General features: G+C 38.7%; 1 protein-coding gene across 1 annotated transcript in view; it reads right to left on the reverse strand.

The window, feature by feature from the left end:
* LOC104276946 (catenin alpha-3-like) overlaps positions 1-17,636 on the reverse strand; it is a gene marked incomplete at both ends in the record, with an annotated part of 39,234 nt that overhangs the window by 8,903 nt on the left and 12,695 nt on the right. The window contains one exon of the mRNA XM_009873465.1: positions 6,843-7,043. Coding sequence (XP_009871767.1) covers positions 6,843-7,043 — 201 coding nt within the window. The remainder of the gene's footprint in view (positions 1-6,842; positions 7,044-17,636) is intronic.

Below are 17,636 nucleotides of genomic sequence, written 5' to 3' on the forward strand. Positions count from 1 at the left end.
CACCCAGGGTAGGAGCAGAACAGGTCCGGGAACACCCAGAGAACCTGAAGGTAGATGAGTCCATGGGACCTGATGAGATACATCCACGGGTCCTGAAGGAACAGGCAGCTGAAGTTGCTGGGCCACTGGCCATCGTATCTGAGAGGTCCTGGCAGTCTGGTGAGGTTCCCACAGACTGGAAAGGGGGAACATAACCCCCATCTTTAAAAAAGGAACCAAAGACAACTCAGGGAACTACAAGACCAGTCAGCCTTACTTCTGTGCCAGGTAAAATCATGGAACAGATTCTCCTGGCAGCTGTACTAAGCCACATAAAAAACAATCAAGTGGTTGGTGATAGCCAGCATGGCTTCAGGTTATTCACTACGCCATTCTATGATTCTATGAGTACTATAAAACTAATTAGCTTATTTATAAATGTATGTTTATTTTATATTAAGACTCTGTTTTACTAACTTGTATCTGGAGCAGGAGTGTTCATGCAGACTGTGTGGTTAAGGACCAGAGCCTACCCGGGGGGCTCGGAAGCTCTTGCTGCACAGCGCCTGCAGGAAGTCCCCGCTCAGCACTCTGACACAAGCACCACATGCCAGAGAGCTTTAAAGCAAGCAAACATGTAGCCAAAGACATCTTAAATCTCACACAGGGCTTATTTATCTGGGGGGGAAAAAAATTAGGTGACATTTCTTCCTGTTTTTCAGAACATTCTTCACATTTGAAGCAAATCTCAGTTTTTGAAGTCAACATTTTTAACATAGAAAGACTAGAATAGAGCTTTACAGAAAGAAAGCTAGCTGCAAACTTAACAGAGATTACTGACTCTATGGTAGATTAATAATCATAAGAAGGGTTATTGCTTAAATTACAGTCTTTCAATCATTATGTAATTATAAACAAAAAATATTTTAGGCTAAGCTTACATACTCAAACCTCACTTCAGTTTTTGTACCATATATTCCGGAGATAATCTTTTAAAAAATATTTTACAGTGGGAAGATTCAATCCACCAGACTTTGGCCTTCGCAAGTCAGCTAAAAACCTCTGCATACTAAACGGACTCATATCGCAAGTTTTATCTGTAAATCTCAGTCTGAGGGTGATGAACAAGCAGCAGAAAGTATTTTTCATTAAAAATACCTGCCTTTTTAAATTAATGAAAACTTTCAATTTTGCATGCATTGCAGAATCAGTGCAATTCACCCACCTCATTATAACCACAAACAAATCACGTAGAAGAAAGTCAGACATATTGGTATCTTTTACAGTACAAGAAGAGGCAAGGAGCTGCAATAGCTGACTCATCCCACCTAATCTGAAGATGCATTTTAGGAAAAGTTAGCGAAGTCCCTGGAGGTACTTCTCCCTCTCTGCATTTTGGCTTAGCTGCATGCCAAAGAGGATAGAGTAAGCACCAAATGTTAGAGTGGACAGGAGAAAACGGACAGCAAAGTCTTATGTTTGCTCCTTGGCAGGTGCCTTTTCGGCAAGCGAGAGTGTAACATTCCTGAACTGGAAAGCACAGACAATCCCAGGGCACTAGACTCTGACAGGGCACAAAGGAAACCATCAGTCATTTCACATCTGCTGCTGCAACAAGCCTGCACACTGGATTTGAAAAAGGCAGAGAAAATATCTAGCAAAATACTGTGTCACTGGCCTGTGCACATAAGCATGCAAGAAATGGAAAAGCTAAGTAAAAAAAAGAAGATGGAAGGAAGCTCGTATCAGGTAACACTGCCATCTTTTATTGCTAAGATAAATTACCTTTTCCCAGAGAAAAGCAACGCAGTAGGATCTAATCCACCCTACAGAATCATATAATAAGGTACCGTACAGCAAAGCTCTGTTCCAGGTGGAATAGATCAGTACTAGTATGGAGGTGATACAACCGATCACACTGAAAGGGCTATAAAGTGAGAGAAGACTCTGGAAGAAGGCCATAACAATAATCTCGGGGCCAAGAATTAAACAAGAAATAAATTCATTAGTGACACTGGCAAACAGTGTGATGTTAAAACACACTGCCAATACAGAAGACAGCTGGGTCTGGAAGAAGACTAGGACAAAAAAAAAAAAAAAAAAAAAAAAAAAGGAACTGAAACTTGTGAAGTGTTTCAAGGAAATCACTGAACACAAACCAAATCTCTCCAGAACAGGCCTAGAATTTTAATGTGTTTGGCCCACTGAGGCCAAGTGTTTCCAATCCAGGTAAAGCCAGATTTGTTCACATTGACACAAGAACAAAATGTACAAACTGGCCAGGCATACATGCTACAAATTTGAAAAAAATCTTTTAGAAGTAATAAGCCTACACAGCTCTCAAGGAGTTAATGTGCCACAAATCGCCCTTGGCACCCCCTTGCTATATGGAAGAATGATGATTATGTAATACTCAACATAAAGCCCCTTGACCCTCATCTCTTGGGAGTAAGTCATCAGGAGTGTTTACAAAGAAAGTTTTTCCCTACTTTGATATGTCTAAAACCTTATACTTACCCAGATCAATGTTCACTTAATGAAAAACACCTCATATTTTCCCTTCAATTCCCAATTACAAGTAGCATCGCCGGTATCACGTCAGAAGCACAGTAATCCCTAAAACCGTCAGATTTCACTCAATTCAATTACTACACTTCATTGTTTATGACCACAAGTATCACATGAATAACAGTTTTAATGACTTTCAATGAGACAAATTTAGGTATATGGTTATTTTTGACTGATGTCCCCTCACACTGAGCAAGTATTTGGAATTCAGTTATGGACACAGGTTTATAAACATTTTTGAGGCAGGAGGAAAATTTCAAATCCATGTTCAACTTTGTATTTGATACCATTATTCTGTTTCAGAGATTAAACTCTGTCTTAATCCACACTTCAAAGGGAGAGAGTATTGTGTGTCACACCAGCACCTGCCTAAGAACAACGCCTGCAGCCGACCTTCAATTTTAGAACAGTTAAATTTGGTTTTCATTCCAAATACAACTTAATTACTATTCTTAAATTAAAATTAAGGTCTTTATCTATGTGAATTACATAGGGTAGTTTGTAATTTTGTTTGTAAGAAGTCACGGACAACTGTTTGCTGTAACTTCATCAGCACTATTAGAATAAAAAATGTGGACTCAAACTGCAGTGATTCAGAGAAAGATACCTCCACTAGGTTCCTTAATACAGTTAAAATACTTAAAATCTTTGGCTCCAGCCTTTTCCTTGCTTTTACAAGATCCTTAGATTTAAATAACTAGAGGATATATGTCTCTGTATACATACATCTATATCTATATATGATTACACTGTGACATGGAAGCAAAATTGCATACAAAATTCACAATAAATACAGGCTTTTTATTATATCAACAGATATATGCCGTAATATAAAATGTTTACTTAAATTTAACTTCTGCATATTCTAGCAGACAGTAAAACAACAACATAGACTTGGGTATTTAAAAATACAGTACAAGGTTACTCTTCCAGTTCTGAAGTGGAAATACCTTATGTTTTTTATAGTGTTCCTAAAGGTTTCATTTTGCTTTCACGCAACCACACACAAATCCTATCAAAACGAAAGGATCTGCATATTTCTCTCTCATCAACAGTACCAAACATCAGGAATGACAAAGAGGTACCAGTACCAACATTTTCAGAGTCTTATCCACATCGGAGTACAGTCAGAAGCTTTACTACCTTTGCACTTACAAAATCGAGACAGGAAATGCTGGTTTCAACAATTGCCTGCGCAAAGGCTACAGCTCACATAATGGAACACTCCTTTCTCCTGGGGTCCACTGAAGTCTCACACAGACCCTGGGGCATGTCCCCAGGCCATGACTCTCAACATTGGCTTCCAGCGTAGGTGCTCGGCTGGAATGCTTTGCAGCTCTCTCCTACCCACATACCCACGTGTCCCTCCCACTGCAAGGCAAGAGCAAGAGGGCAGAGTATGGCCCCAGCTCCCTGTGTAGAGCCAGGTGCTTCCCACACAGGCCAGGAGCTGGGAAGCACTCCTCCACTCCACCACCCATCACGGCCTCATCAACTTACCCAGTGCCACACAGAACTCTGCACAGACAGTGGTGGTTCAAAGGAACTACAGGTTCATAGAATGATTTAAAGTTGGAGAAGACCTTTAAGATCACTGAGTCCTGTAAGTATCCTCACTACTACATTACATTCTATTCCCGCAGTCTTCTGCTTCATTACTTTTCAAACTGATCCTATGGACATCAGCCTCCTCTAATATGTGTCCCTGGCATATGTCAAAGCAGGTGCATTCAGTGACAGGAATTAACTGTTTTGTAATATAACTGTGTATGATCACATAATCACAATGCCACGATGCATAAACACACAGAATGCAAATCAAGGCTGCAAAGAAAACTTTACTTCCAGGAAAACTTTAACTTCCAAGAGCTCTACTCCACAACAAATTATGCTCTTACGTGTCTTTGCTTTTAGTTTGGTCAGGGTTTTTCTTCTTGTTTAGACAAAGGGGCAAACCAGAAGTGCAGCATAACATAAGCCTGAGAACACAAACACTCTGTTGTATGGTGCTGTAGAAATCCAACTGGCTGTCAACAGCTTGCATCTAAAGAGGACTACACAACCTGAGCTAAGAAATTATGCACCAGTTTTAAATACTCCCACAGCAGTATTATGATATTAATACTGAACAGCTCACTTCATCTCAAATGCATATGGTGTCTTCCAGCTGAAGAGACAGATTCAGCAATCTTATGTTCTTTTCTTCAATATACTGTAATGCAGAGGATTTAACCTCTTTTTTTTTTTCTTAGGAATTACCTCAACATGTGAGCTACGATTTAACCTCAGTCTTTGTTTTAACAAAGAGTAAATGTATCTGCTCCTCTTTATGCACAATTTCTACATCCTCTTACTTCCACTTTGCATACTTCCCATTTCTGGATCACGTTCTCTCATTTTCATTTTTGATTTCTCTGCAATTTCCACATATCCTATCGTTCTATTTTCACTAACTCCACACTCTGCCTGCAATAATTTCTCTTCAGTAACAGATTACATTTTCACTGTGCATAAAGGATTCACTTCACTGCCCTAAATTACTTGGGTAAGTTAACTTAGGAGCTAATGGCAGCATAAGTAGACAGATCTCTCTTAGGGAAGTGTCACCGTGCCATCAGCTGGCTCCTGACAGACCCAGCAATAACAGAACGTTTTGGGTGATGCCTGAGGGCTGCAGTCTACCTGCATTTTCCCTCTAAGTTGAAATAGTTAAAACAAACAAAAGAAAACCATCAAGCAATCAAAAAGCCTTGCATGAGTTGACATCTGTTCATTGCAGACCATATAAATACAGGTAAGAATGAAAAGTACATGCTTCTTCTTTCCACTCCTATTGAATTATGCAAAGATAGTGGATACTTAGGTTTGAAGTACTGCAAAAACATCTGAGATGACACCATGCTTGACGTCCCTTGACACAGGCAAACATTTCAACCAAAATCAGATTTACATCTTCCCCTCTTTTGTAGATAGAGCAGATTTAGGTACATTATATATTACTGTCAGAACAAGGCAACACATCAGAAATCAGAGTGAACTTGTAATGTGTTTAAACACCATCAGCTTCAAGAAAGAAGGGCTCAATTTTTACATGGGAAACAAAACTATGCTTACCTAGAATTGCTGCTTCCCTTGGTATTTGTCACAGTACTTTCAAGTTATTTAAAAAAGAAAGTCATGTTCAAAGTTACCAGATTTTCTCATCAAAATGTCAGAAAAGAAAATAAAAACAGGCAAGCCTACTTCAAACTATTCTCGCTATTCTGTCCCTCTTGCCACTTGATCGCAATGCCAGTTCACTCTTGTTCACATGCCATCAGTTCTGTCCTGAGTATCTTGGAACTGATGAAGAAAGAGCTCAAACAAAATTCCTGTCTTTTGTTGCAGTAAAATAAACGTCAGTCAGATGTAAAATACTAGAAATTTGCTTAGACTGACAGAGCTACGAAGCCTAAACAAAGAAGTCTAAAGACTTTTCAGTTCGTGAAGCTAAATTCTTTATTTCAGCAATGTACAGACTTGCCAGAAAATTTTTAATAGCATCTTTTTAACTGGCCACCTACTAGACTTGTGACCATATGACTTGTGACTTGTGAAAATATGAAACTCCGGGGAGTCCAAGATTTATTTTTTATAGTTTTATTTTGGAAGTATACACCATGAAAGGCCAGAGATTCACTTATATAAACAACAACTGTCATCAGCAGAAACCATTTCTAGAATAGCACAGTTGCACCTCTGCTACCAGTACAGGGATATTCCAAAACAGGATATCCTCTTTTTGAAAAGCGTGAAAAAGTAAATGGACTCTACTAAGCACTTTTGGAAGTTTCAAATTTGCTTAGCAAAACCAAACACATTTGGAGATATTTAACCACTGCTTAACAGTCCTTTAAGCAGTAGTACACACAATTCGTGATCCTTCTTCTCCAAGTTCGTCTTTTACCTGCTTAGATGCAGTGAAGCCAGTACAAGAAAGTGGAAAGCTGCTGCCTTACCAGTTACAAGTGTTACTTCCATTTATTTAAGAACTTCAGTAGAAGTCTTCCATAACTTAAAAAAAACTTAAATAAATTATGTCATTCAAATGAAATTTTAAGTATTAGTTTTGAACTGCATAGTATCATGATAAATGGAAAGCATGCTCAAAGGAGATTAGAGACCATGGAGTGAATGAATTATTTGTAATTAGTGCACAAGATCAGAGAATCAGAGGATTCGCTTTAACTGCTGCATACAAGGGAAAGTTTATACCACTAAAGTAACCGAGGATATAGCTTACAAACCAGACTTACCAGTCTTGGTCAAATACTGAACATGAGTCATCACTCCTTCACTGTAAGCCCCTGGTTCGTAATTGTCCATCTCACCCGAAACAATGTGAGCTACTCTTGAAGCACGCCCTCGGATTGCACCTGCTGCACGATCCAAATCATCTGCATTTTGCTCTCGGAGTGCAATGATACACTTGTTTACATCCTCAAGAATATGGCTTTCTGCAAATAAACAACATTTCTTTTAACACAGCACCTCTTACACAGACACATTTGAGACACAGAGTTAATGGCATTTTTAATTCCGCTGTTGAAATCCACTGGCCAATACAAGCTTGGATTAAAAAAAACTCCAAACAATCTGAAATCTACTCTGAACTGTCCTTGAAATTCTTATCACCATGTATTGATTCCCAGTAAAACTCTCCTACAATCCATCAACAAACTGCCCAAACAACTAAGCTAACTTCTTTGACATCATTATGTTAAGAAGTTCATGCTAAATCAAACTCCTATGTGAACAGAAATAGCAGAATTTTTGCCTGGTGCTAAAATTACAGTTTTACTTGTTAAATTATTGTAGTATGCGTCATTATTACAAAATGTGCATTGATTACACATTTTCCATAAAATTTACTTTTTTTCTAATTTACAGTAATACATTTACTGCATTACTATGTTTATTATTGGTTTATATGCTATTGGTGATGTTTACATAGGTATTTGCAGTTTTGGTACTGAATTTTCTCTCCTGCACAGAACTACAATCTGCTTTGTCTCTCAGAGAATGTAACACAAGAGCAGCACAATACGCAAGATGTAAAGGCAACAGATTTGCTCTATCTTCAGCAGTACCAGTGTGAAATCTCTCTTGCACCAAGCCATGAAGTAATTCAGAGCTTATATGGTTTCTTGTTAACTCAAGAATGCCATTCAGTATGTCAGTATTAAATTAATACTTCATGTTATACAATAAATTGGACAACCATCGTAACTCAGACAAAACACACCAGGAGGTAATCCTGAATTACTAACTGCATCTGACATGAGAATCTTGGGATTCTGCCTATGCAAAAAGTTATGACTTCTGCTTCAGTTTATGAAATAGATACATCACAGAATGCTTCTGTGAATACGAAACGTCCCTATCATTTCAGGTTCATGTCTCCTATCTCCAAGATGAGCAGAAAAAGAAAAGCTCAGTAACAGTGACCCTGTTAGCACTGCTGGTTCAGTCTGTGAATATTCTCTGCCCACACCCAGGGACCACCACCTACATGGAAGCAGGGCAGTGAGAGGACTGGCCATTATTTCAGTTCCAGCCACGCCAAATGCACCACATCACACTGTAAAAGAAAGGGGCCAATGACAAGAAGTGCAAAGACGTCGCAGGAACTACCCTGTGCTGTACAGGTTAGTCTTGCATCTTTCTTTTTTTCAGGAATCTCTTCCCGCGTGCCTTCCACAGGTGGAGGCTTCCAAGCAGACCCATTTGTGAACGGGCATGCCGCTGAAAAAGGCTGTAGCATTAAAAGGAGAGGGCTGACAGGCACAGAATGCAGGAAAATGGACTAAAAATCCCTCCTTCTGCTGCCATAGTTACGTCTAAAATGAAGCAATATAGCTTACTATTGCGTTAGGTTTAATGTTGTTCAAGTGTTAACAGAGATAATTACAGAAGTGGATGGCACACTCACCACTTTAAGGATCTTAGTGTAAAGAATACACTGCCTTGTAATTGTTCGGCAGAGACAGTAACTAAAGGGCTTAGTCCCGAGTGAACAGAAAGGTTGGGCTTTTCTGCTATCTACCAAGTGAAATCTCCGTAACAGGAAAACATGGTTAACTGGTTATCTTGCGTGACATCAATCTCAAATTTAAAAAAAAGAAAAGAAAATAAAAATTGGACGCTTCCATTACTGCATAATGGAAATACATCACGAATGAAACATGATGGAAAGCTCCTAGCTTCCAAATTGTTCTAAGGGTTGTTCAAAACACTTTGATGAAGAAAAAAAAAGAGAGGCAAACCTGAGGTCAAATGCTCAATGGAAATGCAATGAGACCCATACATTGTGGACTGAGATCCCAATTAGCTGCTTCCTTCCAAATTAGTAAGAATGCTTTTAGGTCATTTTAGAATCAAAGTATCAAAGCCCATAATAGTATCAGGGAATATATATTACAGTGTGATATATGCTTCAAGTTACTCTGTTTCAAAGAAGATGAAGACAGAAGCAGAGTTTATTAACCTATATTGCCCAGCCCCTTGTACCAGAAAAGACGCGCAACAACTCTTCTCGCTACATCCCTACACTGTCACATGTGCGGGGTCAGCTGAGACCTCGACAAAGGCCAGTCTGGCCTGAAAAACTCAGCAGCTCTTCTGAGCGTCACAGAACGTGCATCCAACAAGCATGAATGAGCTTGTCCCCACACACGGGAACCACACGGTGGTAGCCTTTCTGAATATCTTTAGCCAACACACAGTCTCTTGCAGCATTCTAAACCTCTTCTCAGACAAGGTACTTCACAAACAGTTAAACCTCGATTAACTTAATTTTCCCAAGGAACAGAAAAGCTTATATATTTGCCTTAGTATACCTAACAGAAAAGGAAAGAAATCAGCATGGATCACAGGCTGAGACTGTTTTAACCTGTATCTTTCTAACAGACGGCTCCTCCTCCTATGCAAAATGCATGAGATCAACTTTTGATTTTCATCCAAGTACCCTACTTTCCAAAGCAGAAGAGGAAGATCAGGATGATGTACCATCTCTTTGTCATGAGCCAGTGTCTAGCGTAAGAGCTAATTGTAACACTGGAGTGATAGATATTTAAAGAAATTGTCAGACTGCCATGGTCAGCACAGCAATTACCACGAGTGCTGCACTGCACCTTCCAATCTTCCTTGGGGACTTGGTGTTAGTCGTACAGGCCAAAAATCATATCTCAGCTAACTACTGGATAATAAAGCTGTCTTTGACAAAGCCATGACTCAGACTGTCTCTGAACAAAATCAATAGCTCTTCCTTTGCATGTCAGCTGAACAAAAAGACAGGTGATGCCTTTCCACTCCACTTGGCACTGATAAGGCATGAGTTCAAGCACTTTCTATTGAAGTTTATCCACTCATTTCAAGAAATGGACCAAATGGAGACATTATAGGAAAAAAAGAAAAAAAATGAAAACAGAACTATTAGAGATGTAAGAAATATAGTATATGAAGAAGCATTAGAAAACTCAATTTCTTTGGTCTCAGGAAGGCAAGATGGAAAATAAAACATACTTTTCTGCAAGCCCTAAATCATAAAATTAGATGTAGATATGCATACAGCAATAGTTTAGCCTGACCAAAATGATTTCTATCTTTTATCATCTGTTGGTATGATAAAATGGGAAGCAAAGAAACTCTGTGCAAAAAGTAAACTTCCTTTCAGACCACTCCTGTTCCCTGGACACGTCACCTCACAGCACTACTCAGAAACGGATTCCAAATTTTCCAGTAATGGCATTACCTTGTACAGCAAAAGACAAGCTCCCACAGACTCATAATGCTTTGGTGAACTGCAAAAATATATTTCAAAGCAAGTATTTATTAATAATACCCATACCTAGATTTAGTAATTTATGGTGCCAGATTAAGACAACAAGACTACTAAGTGGAAGGTACAAGTCCTAGTATACAATTCCTTGTTAGTACTCCTCCTGCATTCTGATGAAAAAAAAGTTTATTTCTCACCATTTTGCTATAAAAGCAAAGTTCAGAGAATACTCAAGGCTAATTCTTCATAAGCAATCTTATGAAACAGATTTGCTTGGCACTTGGGGCTCTTTCTAATAAAATATCTGCAAACTGTGAGCATGACGGTGTCTTAGTCGCTACTGAGAGACGAGATCACTGGTAACCACTTAATATTCAAAGTCCCCGGCAACTTCAACAGAAGATTTTTTAAATGAATAAAGAAGTGGAGAAAAATAATTACTCAGAACAAGGAAAATGAGTATCCTTTCTTCTCTAATTGTATTAACTAAATACATTTTATCTGCCAAAACTCATAGAAAGGTAAAATCTAAGAATGTTCAGTATCATGGGACATAGTCACCACATATTTGTGCTTATCTCAGACAGTGAGCCGGAAGCTGCAAGACGAAAGTTACAAGACAACAGCAGAATAGGGATGTAAAATGAAGATTAATGTAGGCAGATAAAAGAGGGGATGACATACAAGGCACACCTCTAGGCAAGGTACTGAAGGTTCTTCAGGTTCTACGACTATGTGAGCAAGTCCCTATAGATGACTTTTGGAGGAAAAGAAGCAACACTTTAAATTGTGTAATAAATTTGCTTAGGTTTTTAGAAACTTCAGCCTGTAGTCTGAAGCATTAACTTCAATTCTGTTTACAGAAAATACTAACTGAAGTATGTATTTCTTTTGGATTTTACCTTCGGGGGAACAAAGTATTGATTGAGTTGGCAGTCTCTCAGAAACATTCATTTTCATTCACATATGCACAAATCATTTCAAGATATCACCATTTAAACACACGAAAGCTAAAAAGAAAAAACAACCACCACCCTCCCCAAACCCCTTAACACATCCCCACCAAGAGACTCTCTGAAAATAAGAATGTTTGTTAAAGTGAGTGTCTATTAATTACAGAGTTGGCAGCTTTAATTGGCTAATGAAGGTTTCAGATTACAGAAAATTTCTCTCCTTATAAGAATGAGAACCTTAGAGTAATACTAATCTTTTCCGGAGTTTGATTTCTTCCCCTCATTCATTTTAACGTGATTACAGTAAGATTTGGTTGGTTTGAGATGCTAAGTGCTTATGTTTCAATCCTACACCCTCAATATCTGGGCACAAAATTCAGCCTACAGAGAGGTTCCAGGATTTTCAGCTTCCTCGTTCAACATTCAAATGTCTTCCAGGATCTTGGGGGAATTAAGGAAACAGACTCTTAAACTCTCAGAAGGTTTAAGTCTCTCTCCTTCCCTAGACCCTTACATGAGCCAAGCTCTGAGATCTCTGGAAAGAGGTACAGTGTAAAAGCGTCATCTGCAGAGAAGAAAGGTAGAGTTCAAAAGCAGACCAGGAGATGGACACCTAGAAGGGCAAGAAAGAGCAGACAGGAAAAGCAGAAGCGCACCCAGCTGGGCAAGGGTCACACTTCTCTCTACATACTCCAGTTCTCTCCTGGGCTAAAAGATGAAAGAAACACCTTCCTGCAGAAAGCATGCAGGGATGACACGCACTCATACCTGCCCCTCCCCTCTTCACTTGGCCCAGCCATCCTCAGCATGTCAACTACTTACATCTACTGAAAGAAATTACACATTTTAGGGACAATCCTCATCTTTTACAGAAAGGTGTTCTATTTACCTAGGCCTTCAAAGCTCCCATTACTCTCCTCTGGCTGTAAAAAAACCTGATAATGCTTAGCTCCGTTTTTATTCTAAAAAATACAAGATATTGCTCATACTCCCATGATCCATTATAATGTACAGGACAACAAATAATTCTTTATATATTAATACTTTGCAATATGATGCTGACTTTGTAGAACAAAAACGGGAAAAAAATTACAAAATGGAAACAGTAGCAGAACACAAAAGAGGAGACAATGAGGGAGACAAATAGAGCACTCCTGTTTAATCCTTGGCAATCACCTTAACTGCAAATCACGCTTGCAGTATGCCACCCCTGCTTCTTGACTGCTAACTTCCAGAACGTGCAGAGCAACTTCTACTCGGACTAGCCATGTCGCAGCTATGAATCTAGGTAACTAATTATGCGAATAACCATAATCTCCTGAAAGCATTCTATACCAAAGTAGCTATAACCAACATATGGTAGAATTTTTCAGAGAGTGTGATTTACCTTCCTAAAACATAAATGCGACAACTTCAGCTTCTTGTAGTACAATGAAGTGAATCCCTTTAACTTTAATTTGACCATGTGAACTCCTGGTAACACCAACTAGGTGGCCATTCAGCCGAGACAAGGAGAGTAGGCAGCCCTAAATTAGAAGACCTCTTTTTGTCTCAACTCCTGCAGACAGACTGATACTTCAATGTTATATTACTTATATAGGAATTCTCATGGTACATGCACATCTCGTTGATCACACACGTGGGGACTGACAAACACTGCCCCACCTCCCCGTTCTATAGCAACGAGTACTTCAGTGAATCTGAATTATACTCCCAGCTTTGCTGAACTGCTCAAAAAAGTGCCTCCACCATTTAAATATATTTACACCTAATACAGTGCGTGCTTCCAGACAGATCCAAGATGCATGATTTAACAAGTGTCCTATATCACCTTTTGGAAATTTAAGTTTGAGCAAACACAGCATGCTCGAAGAACATTGTCATGTAACCCTAACTCTGCATTATTAACAGGGTAATTAATGCTGGACTTTCACTTCTTTACTAAGGTGCGAGTCCAGTGAAAGAGACATAACAGACAAAATGAAACAGGTGAGGAACTGAATGGGGAAGAGGCAAAAAAAAAAAAAAATCGCGCAAGAATAATGATGTTCACCAGAACATCGATCAGTTGCTCAGAGAGGCTGTAAAATCTCTGTTCTTAGTCTGAACACAGTGTGAGCCCAGCTGTGAGCAGCAGAATGGACTAGACCTTGAGGTCCCTTCCAACCAGAATGATTTCTTGATTCTGTGATACAGAGGGAACTGCCAGCCAGAAAGAGCATGGGCTAAGGCTGACACATCCAGGCTCCACAAATTACTGAAACACACCTTCTCTGCATCAGCCTTTTACAGATTTGGTCATAAAATTCTTCAGAACATTTTCTGCCAACTGTCAGCCTTAAAATGAGAGGAAAAGTCTAAGTTATCTGAGACATAATAATTACTTTTCACTATTCCCCTTAGCTACTGGATAATGGAGAAAAGTCTGCCTTACAAAATTATGTCGTACTTTGCTTAGCATGTGGCATTCAGTTCATAAAATACACAGGAAAACCATTTTCTTTATACTCAGTCTGGGCCTGTTCCCTTCATTCACGCAGCAATGCACAAACAAAGTACTTATTACTCTCCTCAGAACATTCCCTCTCAAAAATTACAGGAGACAGTTTCCCTTTTTGACACCTTTGTAAATTACAGGAGACAGTTTCCCTTTTTGACACCTTTGTAAGTCAGGTAAAAATGCTAGGTGACTTCTTTTTCCAGTAGATGAAATACAAAAGGGGAGAGACTTTTCTTTGGAATTTTTTTCATTTGTGTCTTCATTCCCATCAGCTTTTCAGCAGTCTGCTAGAACAGTCTGGGGGAGAATTCATAATTACAAGAGAGGATTCTCCTCCAGCATAGGCATAGAAGACGGTGTCATACACAAAATGCTCCACAAACCTCTGGTCTGTTGTGCCCTGCTTGCCACAAGAAAAAATATAAAAAAGAAAAATAAAAAGGAGTTGTATTCCTTGTGCTATGAAAGTAGAGGTTCAATTTTCCGTATCATTTCCTCTGTCAAAAGAGAAGAGCTGAAGTCCGCAGTTTTATTGCCTTAGGTGAAATATGAGTTGTCCCTAAACAGGACATAAATAAATCTGGTTTCTGCCCTTCTGGGGCTGGAAAATGGAAAATTTATTGTTGCTTTTTAAATTCTGCATTCAAAATCCAAATCTAGCTAAATTATTATCTAACTTCATGTAAATACATCTTAAAAATTCAGAAATGCCCTGATAAATCATAAATCCTTAAGTCTAAAATGCCAAAAGCAATGCTTTCTGAATAACGGATTATCTAAAGGAATTAGTTTATGACAGGAATTATACAGAGTTTTTCATTGAGCTCCAGTCTTATCTCATTGGAAATGAAAGTTCTTTTGAAGAGTAAAATGACTAGTCAGATTTCAGGGAAATAGCTATATATAAAAATCAATGCATAGCTGATATCCCAGTTAATAATTTCAGGGCAGATGCTATAGAATGAAGAGCTGGCAATCTTCCTAGTTTGGAGCAAACAGCATAAAAAAAAAAATTGCAATTACTAGGGAATACTCAGTGTCTAACTTTGGATCAGCTGGAGGATTTGGTCAATTTATCACTTTCAAAATATTTCATTTCCTTGCAGGGGGAAATCAATGAACATGAAAATTTAGCATCTATTTCCTTTTGCTAGATTAGTGGTGTATAACCGGAGACCTTTTGCATTACCTGTTTTACAATGCGTGCAACAAAGCAGATCATATTATGTTAAATGGTACCTATTTCACATTTAGGTCTATAAAATATTGTCAAAAGGTAATAGCCATCTGCCACTCTTTGATAATTGTTCAGGTGAAAACATTGGCTTTATGCTAATATGCTCTTGTTGTTACAAGCTACAGTAAACATCTGATGAACATCTAAACATTCTGTCTGACACAAGAGTCAGCCCACAGGCAGGGCAAATGTTAACATATGGAAAACATTCAATGGATAGAAGTTAATCTGGGGTAGGAAACTCCACAGTCTCTCTAGAAAAATAAATTTTGAACTGTGATATTTGTAAATTCTCCTGGTGGAAGCATTATACTCAGCTGGGAATTGCAATGCCTACCTCTTCAAGTATCAAATCTGCAGAAAGAAAAGCTGCCTTTTCCTTACACCAGTTTTGCCACTGAGGTTTAAGCTGGTATCATTTTTGTTGTTACTGTTGTTGGCAGGTGTGGGTGTTGTTTTGTTCTGGGCATTCTGGGAGTTTTGGAGGGGTTAAGGTTTGGGGTTTTGTTTTTTACGCTATCATGCACCACATTTCTGGAACCAAATCTAAGGTATCTGCTAAACTTACTGGCAACAGAAGTTGAGACACTAAGATGGACTTTGTGCAACCTGTGAATTCGATTAGGCAGGTTTCTTCAATTTGCAGACTTTATTTCCACACATCCCCGCAATGTGCTGAAACTTTCCAGTTTTGTAGCAAGCAGGCACATGACCTATCCCAGCTACCAGAGCTTCCAAAGGGGAGGCTGCCTTCCAATCATCAAGAAAACCTCAGTAGTTGCCTACTGCTTATTGCCAAGTTCACAAGAGGGGATCTTAAGTGCACATATCACATTCAACAATCAGCTTTTGTTTATCTTGTGCATGTCTATGTATGTCCGTTTGCTCAAGTTTCATATTCAAGATGATACAGGTTTGACACAGTGCATACCAGCCTGGCTAACTTTCAGTAGCAAAAGCACGCACCACGAGTTTCAGAACTACAACACAATTGGAATCTGCTCTCTCAGATTTTGTATTACATTTTGGTGGCCGGCCTAGACCGAATCTGCAACAATATCATATCTGAGAAATAGGAAGTCTGGCGTCCTATACCACAGTAGCAATGTCCCTTTTAAACTCTTCAAGCCACTGATGGAAAAATCTTCCCTTATCATTTGGTTGTGCTTATTTAGATACCATTTTTTATAACATTTGTGTATTTTCCAGTAGGTCTCTTTACAAAAAGCAGGCAAATCAATCCCTGCAAAGCTGCACAGAACCATTAAAAGTTACTGTCACAGCTGCAGCTGAAAAGCTATTACCAACCAAGCTGTTAGAAAATAAACATCAAAAAAATTAAGCCAAATCTGCATCAAACCCATGCATCTTAGACCCCTCTCCAAAGGCTGCCAGATCTGAACTCAGCCAGATCAAAAGTGAATTCCAAATGCATGAGCCTTCAAAATTCTGGAAGAGGATGCCAGTAGTTTGCAAACCTTGTGATGAGAAACAAATCTACCTGCAGGTAACTAGGTCTCAGCAACAACTTACTGAAATTCAGTAAAACGTGAGCAAAACTTCAATATGAAATTTCAGTTTGTGGACAGAAACTTTAAATAATCCAGATGACTACATCCACCACTGAACTGCACTACCTAGCACCTTCAGATTCTTACATTTCCTCTCTTTCAAAAAGCATGGCATGGTATTTTGCTAATGCAGGTGCCAAAAAGCCAGCATGAAAACATTAAATTTAATCTTTAGTCTTTGAATAGCAGCCTTTTCCCCTCATCTGTGTAGCTATACTATGGCTGAATCTATAATTGGCAATTTTGCAATGCATTCATCTGTAAACATGCTACATAGACTGGAAAAGTAGTAATAAACTGAACCAGAACTTTAAAGCATTGACAGAAAGCTAATTATATCAAGAGAAATAAGCAAGCCTTACTCCTGAGCAAGTACTTACAGTCTCTTTTCCTGTTTACTCTGAGTGACTTCAACTGTCCAGATTGCCATCTTAATGAACATAACTGTCCAAAGTGACTTGAAACATGAGTCTGATCAACATCTAAAATTTAATGCATAAATACTTAGAGACTGAGGCCTGGCCTTATGTTTCATTGTATTAGAGTGCTATTCATCCAGTGCATTTTTTTAACATAATAGAAGATGCATCAAGGATAAAAGAAGAGTGATCTCAGCTTTCTAAATCATCCCCAGGGAGTACCTCAGATCTCTTAATCCCACAGTCCTCACTGACTAGAACTTTTCAGAGTACTTTAAACTAAAACCAAATGTATTCACTTAGGAGATTTGATAAGGCATGAACTTCTTTTAAGCTTTTTTGATCTGATTTTTTAAAAAAACCCGCTGTTCTGTAAACAGTTTATTTTTATTTTCCTTTACGGAAAGCGCAATGGTAGTTGATAGAAACAATCTCACCAAAGTTGAGACCTAGGTTCAGATAATATCCGTCCTCTCAATTATAAGTCACAGGTGAAATCAGACTAAATAAGAGTAACTAGAGGTGAGAGCGTTTTACCCAACTAATTCAATCACACACACACAAAAGCACAAACATGCAATCAGTCCTAT

Source organism: Apaloderma vittatum, unplaced genomic scaffold, assembly GCF_000703405.1.
Source record: "Apaloderma vittatum isolate BGI_N311 unplaced genomic scaffold, ASM70340v1 scaffold11610, whole genome shotgun sequence".
Lineage (NCBI taxonomy): Eukaryota > Metazoa > Chordata > Aves > Trogoniformes > Trogonidae > Apaloderma > Apaloderma vittatum.